This window comes from Psammomys obesus, unplaced genomic scaffold (genome assembly GCF_907164565.1).
Source record: "Psammomys obesus unplaced genomic scaffold, mPsaObe1.curated_primary_1811, whole genome shotgun sequence".
Lineage (NCBI taxonomy): Eukaryota > Metazoa > Chordata > Mammalia > Rodentia > Muridae > Psammomys > Psammomys obesus.
In genome coordinates this window covers 32,001,615-32,014,127 of record NW_026596034.1, presented here as the reverse complement: position 1 = coordinate 32,014,127, position 12,513 = coordinate 32,001,615, and the positions used below count along the sequence as shown (strand labels likewise).

At 43.4% G+C, this 12,513-nt stretch overlaps 1 protein-coding gene across 1 annotated transcript in view; it reads right to left on the bottom strand.

Annotated features, from left to right (window-relative positions):
* Positions 1 to 7,049, bottom strand: part of Dynlrb2 (dynein light chain roadblock-type 2) — an 11,450-nt gene extending 4,401 nt beyond the window's left edge. Inside the window, exons 1-2 of the mRNA XM_055621350.1 lie at positions 6,986 to 7,049; positions 4,321 to 4,396 (exon numbers count right to left, since the gene is read on the bottom strand). Of these exons, the coding sequence (XP_055477325.1) occupies positions 4,321 to 4,396; positions 6,986 to 6,988 (79 nt within the window). The 5' untranslated portion in view covers positions 6,989 to 7,049. The remainder of the gene's footprint in view (positions 1 to 4,320; positions 4,397 to 6,985) is intronic.
* Between the last annotated feature and the right edge of the window lie 5,464 nt (positions 7,050 to 12,513).

Here is a 12,513-nt window from a genome sequence, read left to right as displayed (position 1 = left end):
TTCTTTCTTTCTTTCTTTCTTTCTTTCTTTCTTTCTTTCTTTCTTTCCTTCTTTCTTCTCTCTCTCTCTCCTCCCCCTCTTCCTTCTGCGGTGGCAGAAATTGGAACTTACGGCCTCATGTTTGCAAGGTAAGCACTCTGAGAGCTGGGGCTATCCCCAGCCCCAACTCTCTATCTTAATTCCATATTTAAGTGTATGCGTGTACCTGACTGTGTAAACAATCAGGAAATACTATTGCTTAGTCCTCTACTCTTTCATATAATGACAAGTGGTTCATTATCTTTCTGCAAGAATGTATGTTTGTGTGTATAGTCTCTATTTTAATAGCACCCTAATATTTTCATTTCATACTTTTGGGACATTGTTTGATTTGGAACACATGAGGCTAAACTGTCTAACAAGTAGTTGAAGGTCTGCTTTGTAAGACATGTAGCCTACATATCCTCCTTATGGGCACTCAGGCTGTTCTCCGTCTATGACTTCTATCAAAAAGGCTACAAAGCCTGTCATTGCACATGTGTTTGTTGGGTAGCAGACATTTCCAGAACAGAGCTCCCTGAACAAAACATACGAACATTTTAAAATTTGATATTATTGAATTTATGGCATCACTTTAGAGTATGACTGCCTGTGATCCCAGGGAGCGGGAGTCATTACTTCAGTTTGCCTTCTGCAATTGTGTATTTTTGCTTTGGTGGGTAGACTGTGCTTTAGAAGAAAAGAAATTGGCTGGATGGCTGATAAAATCTAATGATATTCAAATGATGAATTGTTGGACTTGTCAAGAAAATTTAAAGTCAAAAACCTGTAGAAATTGAGCTTGTACATAAAAGAATATATGACAGCTTTGAGTGCTAGGGAGGTAGACATTTACATATCAGTGTTACAGTGAATGTTCTTCCAAAGGGGAAATTAAAATGAATAAAGGATCCACTGTCATTGAAGCCTAGACCACACAGAACCAACAAATTAGCAAGTAGTCTTCTTTGTTGTCGTAAATAGGAAGACTGTGTCTTGGAAACAAAGCAAAGGCTCACTACACAGCCTGTTGTGTGATGCCGTCTAAATGAAGAAACACAGTAGACCTCCTTAATTAGCTACGGAGGTGAGCTGGCAATGATGCTAACACGTCCATGCGGCGTCAGCCACAACCACCGGCAGAGAACAAGAGGGTGGCAACATTGTCCCGGGTAACCGCTTTTAGGACTAAGCGGCCCAGGGCTTCTGAAAGGCTGCAGAGCTGCCCTGTAATAACAGACACCTCTAGCTACACTTGAGTAGACCGTTGAGACTGTTTTCTTACATTCAGGTCGCACAACTTATACCATATGCCATCAAGAAATATCCCGACACTCTGTGGTCATTGACCATCTCACCACAACAACAAGCGCCTCACTTATATTTTTTGGGAGAAGGTTAATTTGACTTTCGATTTAAAAAAAAAAATCAAGTTTCCACAAGCCGTGAGAAGTTCCCTGAATCCTGACATATTATTATCCTAGCTGAAGTTAGAGAAAAGCAAAAGGTATGAAAAACAACATTTTTTGTTGTTGTTGCTTTCAACTAGAAATCAAGAGAACACTTCACGAAGGAGTGCAGGAAAGCAAACTTTACTCCTAATTTCATTACCTGGGGAGAATCACTCTAACATCTGAACCTTTCCTTCCTCCCTCTATTTTTTTTTTTTTTTTTTTTTTTTTTTTGAGACAGAGCATCACACAGCTTAGCTGAGGATGACCTTGACCTCCTGCATCCACCTCTGCCATTCTGGGATTATGGGCATTTTCCACCATGCCCTGTTTGTCCAATGGAACTTAAGGCTTCATGCATGGCAGGCAGTCACTCTACCGACTCGGCCACCTCTCCAGCCCCTCCCCTGACTCTGTGTACTTGCGGTTTGCATATGCACCAGGCTGTGTAAGTGACCAAAAATACCTCCTCTTACTTCATTCCCTGCTTTTGTTCTTGGACTCATATCTTTTTCTCCATCACTCACTGGTACAGTATTCTTCAGAGATCTGACGCCCTTTGCGTACTTTACACTGAGGCAGTCCAGTGAAACCCATTAGAGGAACTGGCCTGGGTGCCACTGTGCCCACACTGGGTTGAAGTGTTCTCCAAAGTGTAAGTCCACCCTAAACTGCAGAAGATCAGCTTGTTTGGAAAGAGGGTCTCAGGAGAGGCAGCCAGTTAACATGAGGCCACACTGGGTTTGGGTGGGCCCTCAGACTAGGGTAACAGGTCTGTAAGCCAGAGACTGCAATGATTTGACTACCACTAGGGAGAGGTCAGAGAGCCTCCAGCTATGGAGTCCTCGGAAAGACCATGAACCAGTGACAGTCTGGCTTCAATTTCAACCTTCCAGGTAGAGGCCTAATAAATTGCCGTTGAGTTTGTGTGTGCGGTGCATATGTATGCTTGTGTGTACATCTGTGCGTTTGTAGGTCGGAGGCTGACATTCGGAGTCCTTATCCATTTTTACCTTAATTTTACTGCAACGATGTCTCTCACAGAACTTGGAACTTATAAATTCATCAGGCGGCCTGGCTAGCGGGCCCCAGGGGAACCCGTCTCCTCTTCCTCAAGTACTGGTATTCCAGGAGCACAGCTGTTGCGTCTACCTTTTCACATGGGTGCTGGGAGCTGAACTCAGCAAATCATGCTCACACGGCTAGAACTTGACTGACTGAGCCATCTCCCTAGCTCCCATGTCTGCTGTTCAAAGAAAGGAGTATGTGGTATTTGTTGTCACAGCCAAAGGGAAGTCCCGAGACACCTCTGCTAAACCACACAGGTAGCATGGGTAAGTCAGGGTGTGAGACCCTGGAACAAATACTTGGAAGCAGAATCCGTTTAACCAGGGCCACACCAAGAGTTGACCACTTCCTGGAAATACGTGGCCCAGTTTTATACTTCCTGTAAGACAAATCCTAACCCCTTCTTCCTCATTCCTCAGGCATGGTCCTCACCACCACTACAAGCATTTGGCAGAGTGGTTTTTTATTTTACAAAACAAGGCAAATGTTTTCTCTGCAAATCTCAACCAAATAAATCAAAGTTCTCAGAAATTCTTTAATTAGAACTCTATTAAGTGCTGGCTATTAAACTTCGCACTTGATTGTCTTCTCATCTAACTGCCACAGCCACCAGGAACTCAGGTTATTTTCCATTCTTAGTGACAAGCAAAGAGTGCAGAATTTCAACAGTCTCTTAGCTGGTGCTTGCGCAATAAGCATTTACCAATGGATTATGCCAGAACGAACGCCGAGCTGGGGACCAGCCAATCCTATGGTAGCACTGTGAATTATGTGAACTGGCTACTCTTATTTCAAAGAACGCTCCGGAATTTTTGGCACCTCTCACTCTTACAAATGCCTGAATTAGAAGTGGGACAAGTAGGCACTTTAGGAGTTTGCCACTGTGGCAGTGCATGGAGCAATAAGCAAGCGGGGAAAACACAATATGAAGTCTTATTGGAGAGAGAGAGAGACAGAGAGAGAGAGAGACAGAGAGAAGAGAGGGGTGGGGGAGGTGTGCATGTGTGAAAGTCAGAGGACAAGTTATTGGAGTCAGTTATCTTTCTGCTCTGTGGGTGCTGGGGATAGAACTCAGGTCTTCAGGCTTGTCAGCAAACACCTTTACCCACTGGTCCATCTTGCAGGCTCATTATGCAGACGTGAATGGTTCAGACACACTGAGTCCCAGGCCACTATCCACATTTCATACTTGGCGATGTATTATTCCTTCCTGCCTGTTATTTACCAGACTATTCTGGAAGTGCTATGTAATGAGTTCTGTGCTGGAAGGTCCTGGGAACACTTGGAGGGACCAGGGGGTAAGAGACACACTATATACAACTATAAAAATTTCAAATAATAAAATCATTATTAAAATATATACAAATGGTAAAGATTTGTTTTACTATGATAAAAGGAAAACGTTAATTTAAAATTAAGATCAAAGTTCTATACTGTAGCCTTCATAATATTAAGCCAAAACCAAGCTACCAATCATACAAGTTTTCCTCTCTTCAACAAGAAAGCTTTGCTGTCCCCTGCTCACCCAAAGCGATGTCAATTACCAGAGTTTCTTAAAAGACCCTGTGCAGTGGTTTTTAGGGATACATAGGCATTGTAGACAATGTTTGTGTAGCCCTGGCCCTTTAAGTGATTATATACAGTAGGTATGCAAATGTTTGATGAATAACTGCTAGAGCTGACACAGACAAAACATGCTTTTAAGTTAAGAATCTAAGATAAATGTCTTCACTTTTGACACAATAAATGGGTTCCCCCTGACTCAGCCTGTGGTAAGAGTTACCTTCTGCATTGACCACCATTGTTCCAATCACCCCTTTGTGGCCCTGGATTCTCTTGAGGGTTTCTTCCACCTCTGTCTGCAAGAGATTAGAGCCACCATTAACCAGAAGGGTCTCCGTGGTGACATCCCCTCTACAGAGAATGTCTAAGAAGATACCTTAGTCCCCTATTTCTTTAACTGACAGGTGGAGACTATCTGCTTGGCTGTTTGAAAGGTATGCTTGAAACTATTAGATCGCTTGTGGGGACTCTGTATGAAGCCCCCACTTGCATATAACCTAGATTGATTGCCAGGGTTCAGCCCCAAAGAAGACAGAGAATCTCACAAGCTTACTTGTCTTTATTTGCAAGAAAGGTAGTGTTTGATTGTTTGTTTTTATTTCGCCCCGAAAGCTTCCATGGGTCGGTCATCTTTCATAGATCCTGTTTCTATACTTACAAAAACTTCTTTTGTGTGCCATAGACTTTAAATATTTATTGATCAGCACCCTGTCCTCCAATGGTCCAAAAGCTGCCCTCCTTGAGACCCCCTTAGTTACATCTGTTACCTCCATTGGGGGTTCACTCTGGTGGCTAAACTTATAAAGGGCATTCTAGGCAAGCATTATATTGCAGGATGCCAGAGTCTCCTGGTTCCAGGAACTTGTGACCAGGTTTAATCTGAATGTTCAGCTGAGAACGTCTGTGCGTGGAACTCCACATCTGGGTTTTATGTTCACCTTTGCAAGATGAAGGTGAATAAATTCACTGTACAACTTGGGCTTTTTTTTTTTTTTTTGGTAACAGCACATTGTGGAACCTTATATTTCTTTTAAAAACATTTTATTATTGTGTGGGGGTGTGTGTTGTGTCTGCATGTATGTCTGTGCCCCTGTGCATGACCTGTGCCAGTGGAAGCCAGACGGGGGTGTCAGATAACCTAGACCTAGAGTTACTGACAGGAACAGCAATTCATGCTGGGAATTGAACCTGGGTCCTCTGCAAGAGTACCCAGTACTCTTAACTACTGAGTGATTTCTCTAGCCTCATATAGAATTTTTTGAGTTTTCTTTTTTTGACAGTGTTTCATACCGTGTAGCTCAGCCTGGTCTTGAATTTGGAGCAATCTTCCTGCCTCAGCCTTCTGAGTGCTTGGCTTACAGGCAGACACTACCATGCCCCAGTTGGCCTGGCAGTCTTTGGATGAGATTTTATTCCAGTATTTTCTTTCCCAACAGCTCACAAGTGAATGCTGTGTTACGTCAGGCAGAGACAGGCTTTTCTTTTGCACCCAGTGTGGATGTGAGCAGGTACTTACATTGTCTTTGCCATCACCAGGGCAGGTCTTTTCTGAGCAAGCACCATGCTAGATTCATGGCTTTTCCCACTATGAACACCATTACCATTTAATTAGCATGTTCTTTAAACTACTCCACAACCCACAGCTTAAAAAAAAACTGCATCTGCAGAGGAGGCTGCCATTTCTACCACAGGTTAAACCTGGCTCCCCATCACAAACCAAAAGGACTGTAAAAACTAAGGAATAAGGGACATTTTTACGTTTCACTGCCATGAAATCTCTGAGCCTGAGGTGTTCTCTGAAGGTGAAAATCAGACATCGCCAGTGACAGTTATGTCAAGAACCTGATAGTGCCAGGGATTTGTTTTGTCACATACACAGCCTGGTACAAAAAAATAGAAAAAGTAAAAGGAGACATTTTTCATGAGGTGGATTACTGAAACTTGGCATTTCTTGGTCTCCTAACGCTTGGCACAGAATATCCACAAACTACCACAGTTCTGACCAACTTAGGAGAATGTCTACAACTCCTCAGAACCACAGTCCTCCTCCTTTCTCTGCTCCTCCATATCTTTCCCTCTCCGCCAAGATGCCGCTCTTCTGACTTCCCTGAGGCCCTTATTGCAACCTCCTGAGTCCCTAGGCCCACCTCCTTTCCTTCCCTTCTCTTCTTCCCTTCCCTTTTCCTTGACCTTTCCTTCCCATCTTTCCTTCCCTTTCCTTCCCTTCCCTTCTTTTTCCCCTCCCCTTCCCTCCTCTCCCTTCCCCTCCTCTCCGTTTTTTCTTTTTCTCCATCCCCTTTCCCCTTACTTCCTCATCTCCCCTCCTCTCTCCTTCCCTCCGCCTTTTTCCTCTTCTCTTCTCCCATTTCACTTCTTTCTCTTCCATTCTCCTCCTCCCTTCTCTATTCCCTTGTCTTTCTTTTTCCCTTTACTTTTTTTCTCTTCTCTTCTCTTCTCTTCTCTTCTCTTCTCTTCTCTTCTCTTCTCTTCTCTTCCCTTCCTTTTCTGAGGAGGTTCTTTCTTCTTTCTGCCCTTCCCCCCCTCAATCCCTCAGTCCCTCTGTCTCTCCCTCCCTCTCCTTCCCTTCCTCTCTTCATTCCTTGCCCCTCCCTCCTGATTTTCCTTTCTTTTCTCTTTGTCTCTTGACCTCCCATCCCTTCCCATTCTCTCGATCTCCCGGGTCCCAGTCTTTCTCAGCCTGGTATCTTTCTCCTCCACCTCCATTGCTCTTTGTAAACTTTCCCGGCTCCCGGATTCTTCTCAGCACCTCCCCTTTCTCAATAGTGCCCCCTCCAGCTTCATCCAGTGAACAGTGAGACCCTCCCAGGACAGCTGTAGCCATGGAGCCTCCCCCTCTGCTCTCCCAGATATGGACCCACATTTACCATAGCGCCTCTGGGACAGCTCCACTCTCAAGCCCTCTGAGCGCCAGTTTCTGTGGCTGTCAACAACGCTTCCCGCGTTGCTAAGAAACCAAGCAGGAAGTGGCTTCCAGAAAGCTGTAGGCTGCGCCTGCGCAATGGTTAGGTTGTTTCTGAAGCCGGTTTTTCCGCCCTGCCAGTGTCAGGTTGTTTCTCAGCCCAGTAAAAAGGTCCTAGAAGACAGAGGCCAGGGCCTTCCTTCCCGATGTAGCCCAAGGCGATGGGGTCGTGGTGGGATGCGGTCTCGTGTGGGTCCGATTTCCCTCCTTTTCTATGTGTTTTTGGGGATGTGGCGATGACTTGTTCCTGGAGTCGGTGGCCCCTCTACCGCCCCCACGTGAGCTGTATGGTACCCACGCAGGTACGATAATAGACTATGGAAACGCTAGCACCCAGGGAGGGAGCTCTGTCAGAAAATCAACTGATTTCACTTGTCACTGAGTATTTCGTACCTGAGCTGGGATGATGTAGAAAGGGTTACAGGATGGATGGTCCTAGTGTCATTTCTGTTGCTGTGCTGAAACATCCCGACAGAGGGCAACTTAGGGGAGAAAGGGTTCAGTTTAGCTTACAATTTCAGGTTGCAGTCACATTGTGCAGAAGTCAAGGCAGGAGCTGGAAGCGTCTCCTTACACCGCACTCAGCCGGGTCGGTGGGGGAAAGAGAAAGAAAGAAGGCCTATGTTTGGCTCATTCTTCTCTAGTCCTTGTACAACCCAGTACTAGCTCAGGGAATGGTGCCTCCTACTTTGGGTCTGGGTCTTCCCACATTAATTAACATAACCAAGATAATTTCCATAGACATTTCCACGAAGCAACCTGATCTAGACGATCCCACACTGAGACTGTCTTCCCCAGTGGTTTTACATTGTGTCCTAATTAACAATCACATAGTAGAAGAACAAAGCTGGTGTGTGTGTGTGTGTGTGTGTGTGTGTGTGTGTACCTAGCCTCAGCTGATTGAATCTCATAAAGTCTTAACTCTTTGCCCCCCCCCCCTTTGTGTTTCTGACCAAGGAGATTTCCACTTGAATCTGCACACACCCATTTGTTTTTCTTACGAAACTCTGGCTATGCTCTGTATCTCTTATGTCAATCAACTTTAACGAAGGAAGGGCCTGCATCTGCATAGGGTGTGAGCTCCCTCATTTCTGGAGTCAGGGCGTCAAACTCACTCAGCAGCTGACAGCTGCTGAGAGGCAAGCGGGACACCAGCACAAAAGGCCCTGGCGGGAGAACCCAGCAGCTCGGAAAGAGATGGGAAGTGGCCAAACTGACTTCCAACCAGCAGTCAAGTTGGACTCTGTGCATGGGAAATCAATGAGGAGAATATGAGGCGTTCTCTCCTCATTGACTTTTCACTCTAATTATTCCTCGGAGGTAGCTTGCTTTAATTTTTATGCCTTTCCTTTGGTGTGGGAGTATGATGACTATCCAGGGTTGTGCTGTGTAAAATGCCTTGAAGGGATCTGACATGTTCTCTACCCCACCGTAGGCATTAGGACTTCTTTCCACTGCCTCGCGTCTCTGCTCCTTTCTTTAAATTCACAGTAAATGTTAAATAACCTTCAACTCCAGGGGAAGTGTTAGTGACTAAGACGTGCAAGCACTCAGCAAAAAACAAAACTGCAGGCATGTTTTATTCTTTGTTGTGCTTAACTGTCAAAACAAGAAGCTTTTCTTCTGAGCATGAGGGGTCTCATTTCTTTGACTGTCTCACATTTCTGGTTAGCCCGATGGGATAAAGGTAACATCATCACCTTGCATTTTCCCCCTTGGAATTCTTTTTACCATACTATGTAGCTTCGGTACTCTGCAACCCACTGAGTTGGCCTGCATTATCTATATCTTGTGTTCATTTTCCTCATGAGACTTTGCACCATTTTTCAACAATTTATAGTGCTGTACGTTAGCGTATCTTAAGCTTTTTTTTCTAGTTACAACGGTTTTTTCCCTGACAAATTTATTATTGAATGTGAATGGGTGCTTGTCTACATGTATGTTCTTGCACTGTATGTGTTCGTAGAGACCACAGAGGCCAGAAGATATCGGATCTCCTGGAACTTGCGTTACAAACAGTTGTTAACCGTCATGTGGGTGCTGGCAATTGAACCCAGGCCTTCTGCAAGCGCAACCAGTGGGCTTAACCTCTGAGTCATCTCTCCAGCCTTTCTTGACAACTTTTATGTAATGGCCATGTGCATATAAAAATAGGTATAGAAAGCAAACATTTCCTGATACTGAATTACAAAGGAATTTACTTGAACACAATTATTTGTGTTCTACATATATTACCATTCATTAGAGGAAAACAATTTGCATGTTAATGAATAGGATGTGATTGTCTGTCTAACACAACCCAATCCAAAGATAAACTAATCTGACACTTACATGCTGAGGAATTGTGGTAGGAAACCATTACAAGTCTTTGTTTTCTGTAATTGCATGTTAGTTTCTATAAGAATGGGAAACTTCCCATAAAAAACAACACCACACTTTTTAGTGTCCGTCTTAAATTTGGGTGAGGGCATTTCAGACACCATTTGATGGCTTTGCATGTGTGAGTGCATGCACAATGGTGAGTATACTTGGTGTATGTTCAGAACCAAGGTTTCTGTGTGTGTGAGTTTCCAAAATGCAGCTCCATCGAGAAGGCAAGATACCTCATATCCATTGTTTGTTCGATTTTTGAATTCATTTGTGGTCCTTGCATGTTTAAAAACCTTTAATGTTGGTTGCCAAATTTTTATGAGATTTTTACTTTGGTATCTAGTTCTGAATTCCTTTCCCTAGTAGCCAGTGTCACAAAGAGGTTTCATTATTTCCCTAAGAATATTAAGCTAACAGGGTAGCATTGCTGTGGCGTGATATGTCCTCCACAGTTCATATGTTAGAAGTTGATCTAGGTCATTCAAATTTTGCTCTCATATGTAGATTAATGTAGCTGAAAAGATGCATCTATTATCGTGAAACTGAGCTATTGCTATGATGAAATGCCCTGACAAGAGCAACTTATGGGAGAAAGGCTGTATTTTGGATCACAGTTCCAGGATCTGTTTTTCACCGGGGAGAAAGGCACAGTGGCACAAGCCTGAAGGGACTGGTCATATCACATCTACAATCTGCATGGGAGAACGAGAGCGATGGCTGCATGAATGCAAGCTAGTGCTCAGCTTGCCTGCTTCCTCCACTCCAGAACCTCCTGCCTAGGGAATGATGCCTCCCACAGGGGGTTCATCTTCCCACCTCAATTAATATATCCAGTATAGCCCCCGTTATACATAATCTACACCAGATGGTCTCTCCCTTCCCAGGTGATTCCAGCTGGTGTCAAGTTTATATGAAAACTAACCACCACAGTATGGAAGCCATGCTGTCCCCCCTTATGCTTCTCTTTCCTACCTGCATGCCTGCTTGCCCTTCTGTGTTGTACTGTGACACAGCCAGGAAGTTCATGTTAGGTTCTGATTCCTTGACCTTGGACTTTCTAATATCCAGAACTGCAGGTGATAACTTAGGTTTTTGTAACGTATCCAGCCCATTGATTTTTGCTATAATGGTACAAAGCAGACTCAGATAGCCATTTACTAGAAGAGTCCACTTAATCCGCTGTTGCCTCTGTTAAACACAAAATGTTCATGCGGGTGTGTTTGTCTTTGGGAGCCGTCTGCTATGTTCTAGTTTCTGGGTATCTTTGCCCTAATTGGATGCAGTCTTATAATGCCTTGGTATTTACTAGCACATTCTCCTTTGTTCTTTTCTTTCTAATTGTGCGGCTTTTCTTTCCACATTTTGTATAGTATTTAAGTAGGATTATTCATTTCCACAAAAATACGTTTGGGAATTGTGACTGGAAATTCAATCTGTAGACCTGTTAGTGGCATTGGAATGTGTACAACAAGTGCTCTCCCTCATGAGCATTTTGTCTCACCGTCTTTAGAGTAAATAATAATAATAATAATAATAATTCTTTCAATAGTTTCAATTCAATTCAATACAGGTTTTTGCATGAATGAATTACACATTTTCTAAAATGTGAAAATTTAAAGTTAAACGTGTATTATTTTTCTGTTACTGTAACAAACAAGCTTGGAAAAGTCTAGGGCTGGAGAGGTGGCATAGCAGTTAAGAGCACTTGCTGCTTTTGCAGAGGACAGGCACAGGGTTTTCATCCCCCACGTGATAGTGCTCCTGTATCTCCAGCTCCAGGTAATCCGATGCCCTCTTTTAGTCTCTTACAGAAATGCTTGCACGAGAGTGTGCATACTTACATACAAGCAAACACTCATATTCATAAAATAAAAATAAATAAAATCTTAGAAATCAGCTTGGCCAAGTCAACCTAAAGGAAGAAAGGTTCATTTCCTGGGCAGAAAACATCCTCCAGCAAACATACAAAAATGAGCCTCAGATGCCGTGTGTTCTCTGACCACAGTGGATTCAACCCAAAAGCCAGTGACAATGACAGAAAAGAATTGAAAATTTGTGTAAACAATGGAAAATTGCCCAATACATCGCTGAATAATCCATTACAAAAAATATGGAAGATAAATTACAAACCGAAACAAAATAGAACACAATTTTTTTTCTTTTTTTTTTTTTTGTGAACACAAGCAATACAATTAACAGCTCTAGAGACCTCCTTAGAAAGCATGAAAATCATAATCTGGACACTCAAAAACGTAGAGAAAAAAAAAGACAAAATAATTCTAATTATTTTAAAACTCCATTTTATGGTTTACATTTGGGGCTAAAACCCAGCAAACAGGCTTGGGCTTTGAGTGGTCGGTCTGGGATGACAGGCACTGCTTTGAGAGCTGTGGGACCTTTAAGGGGGTGGGGCCTGGAGGCAGATGTAGATGAATAGGGGCATCTCAGTAAAGTACCCATACCTGACTTTACACTGCTCAGTCTGTTCTCCGATCTGCCCTTGGGTGGATAAGGCTAGCAATCCACTCCTAACCACCACAGATGGAGTCTCTCCGCCATGCCTTCCTCACCACGTTGGACTGAAACCTTTTGAAACCATGAGCCCAAATCAATGTTCCCTCCCTGGTACTGGTCAGACATTTTTGTCCCAATGACACAAAAACTAATACAATCCCCCAAAGGAATACTTGCTGGAGATCCACCGGAAAATTCCACCAAATGTTTGGCGTAGAATCAATGCCATTTCCACACAATCAGAAAATAGAGGTGGGAAATGTCCCTACTCATTTCAAGAATGTTCCATGTTAGAATTACCCCAGGACCAAATCTAAACATTAAGAAGCAGTATAAGAAAAGAGAAGGAGGATCCAAAGGCAAAAGGAAGAAAAGAAGGAAGGGAGGAAGGAAGGGAGGGAAGGAGGGAAAGAAAAACTATGGAAAGTATTTTCAGGAATACATGTGAAATCCTTAACAGAATATTGCATTATAAAACCCAGAAAAACACTAGGACTGATCCCAATGATACACTGCTTCAGGGCAAAGAAGAGAATGAAACCACATGAT